This window comes from Myotis davidii, unplaced genomic scaffold, assembly GCF_000327345.1.
Source record: "Myotis davidii unplaced genomic scaffold, ASM32734v1 scaffold326, whole genome shotgun sequence".
Lineage (NCBI taxonomy): Eukaryota > Metazoa > Chordata > Mammalia > Chiroptera > Vespertilionidae > Myotis > Myotis davidii.
This window is the reverse complement of record NW_006296626.1, coordinates 214,969-215,780: the sequence shown is the minus strand read 5'-3', so window position 1 is coordinate 215,780 and position 812 is coordinate 214,969. Positions and strand designations below refer to the sequence as shown.

General features: G+C 55.5%; 1 protein-coding gene across 1 annotated transcript in view; it reads left to right on the top strand.

Annotated features, from left to right (window-relative positions):
* LOC102760769 (serine/threonine-protein phosphatase 6 regulatory subunit 1) overlaps nucleotides 1–376 on the top strand; it is a 12,071-nt gene extending 11,695 nt beyond the window's left edge. Inside the window, exon 13 of the mRNA XM_015569472.1 lies at nucleotides 271–376. Coding sequence (XP_015424958.1) covers nucleotides 271–372 — 102 coding nt within the window. The 3' untranslated portion in view covers nucleotides 373–376. The remainder of the gene's footprint in view (nucleotides 1–270) is intronic.
* The last annotated feature ends 436 nt before the right edge of the window (nucleotides 377–812 follow it).

Below are 812 nucleotides of genomic sequence, written 5' to 3'. Positions count from 1 at the left end.
CCCAGGCATGTGCCCTGACTGGGAATTGAACTGGAGACATCCTGGTTCATGGGTCAACACTCAACCACTGAACCACACTGGCCAGACATGACATTTTTTATTGGCAGCTTTTTATTTCTTAGGGTTACATACAATGGTGATGAGATAAGAAAGAGTAACTACATTTATTGCCTATTTATCATGTATCAAGCACTGAGATAAGCAATTTTTGGACATGATTTCATAGAATCCTCCCATCCGCCCACCCTGACCGTCGCCGTGCTCCCGCAGGCCTTCATGGATTTCCAGATGCAGCGCATGACCTCGGCCTTCATCGACCACTTCGGCTTCAACGATGAGGAGTTCGGGGAGCAGGAGGAAAGCGTGAAGTGAGTGCCACCGCTTCCGCCATCCCCGCCCCCGCCCCTGGTCGACGGGAGTGTTGGGAAGGGCCACCTGACCCCCCACCAGAGGCCTGTTCAATGGCCAGTTCTGCTTGTTGGTATTTGTGGTGGCAGCACCTTAAATCGCCTCTGGTGTGTGGGCGTGAGCATTCTTCCCATCTTCCTAATGTCCTGCCTCAGGCACCTGCAGCTTTTACAGCCAGAGAGAAAAATTCTAGTTCAGTAACGTTTTTGTAAACTGTATGGGCAGCCTTGCGACAGCATCACATAGCAAAGGGGCAGGAGCGGCCGGCTGGCACCACCTGCCCAGGGGGCTCCTGGCTGAGTCTGGTCCTGCCACTGTCAGCCCCCGGCCGGGCAGGTCACTCAGGGCCGGTCTCCTCGGGTGGGGGGCTCCTCGGGGCTGCAGGCCCCCAAGGGAAGTGTCCA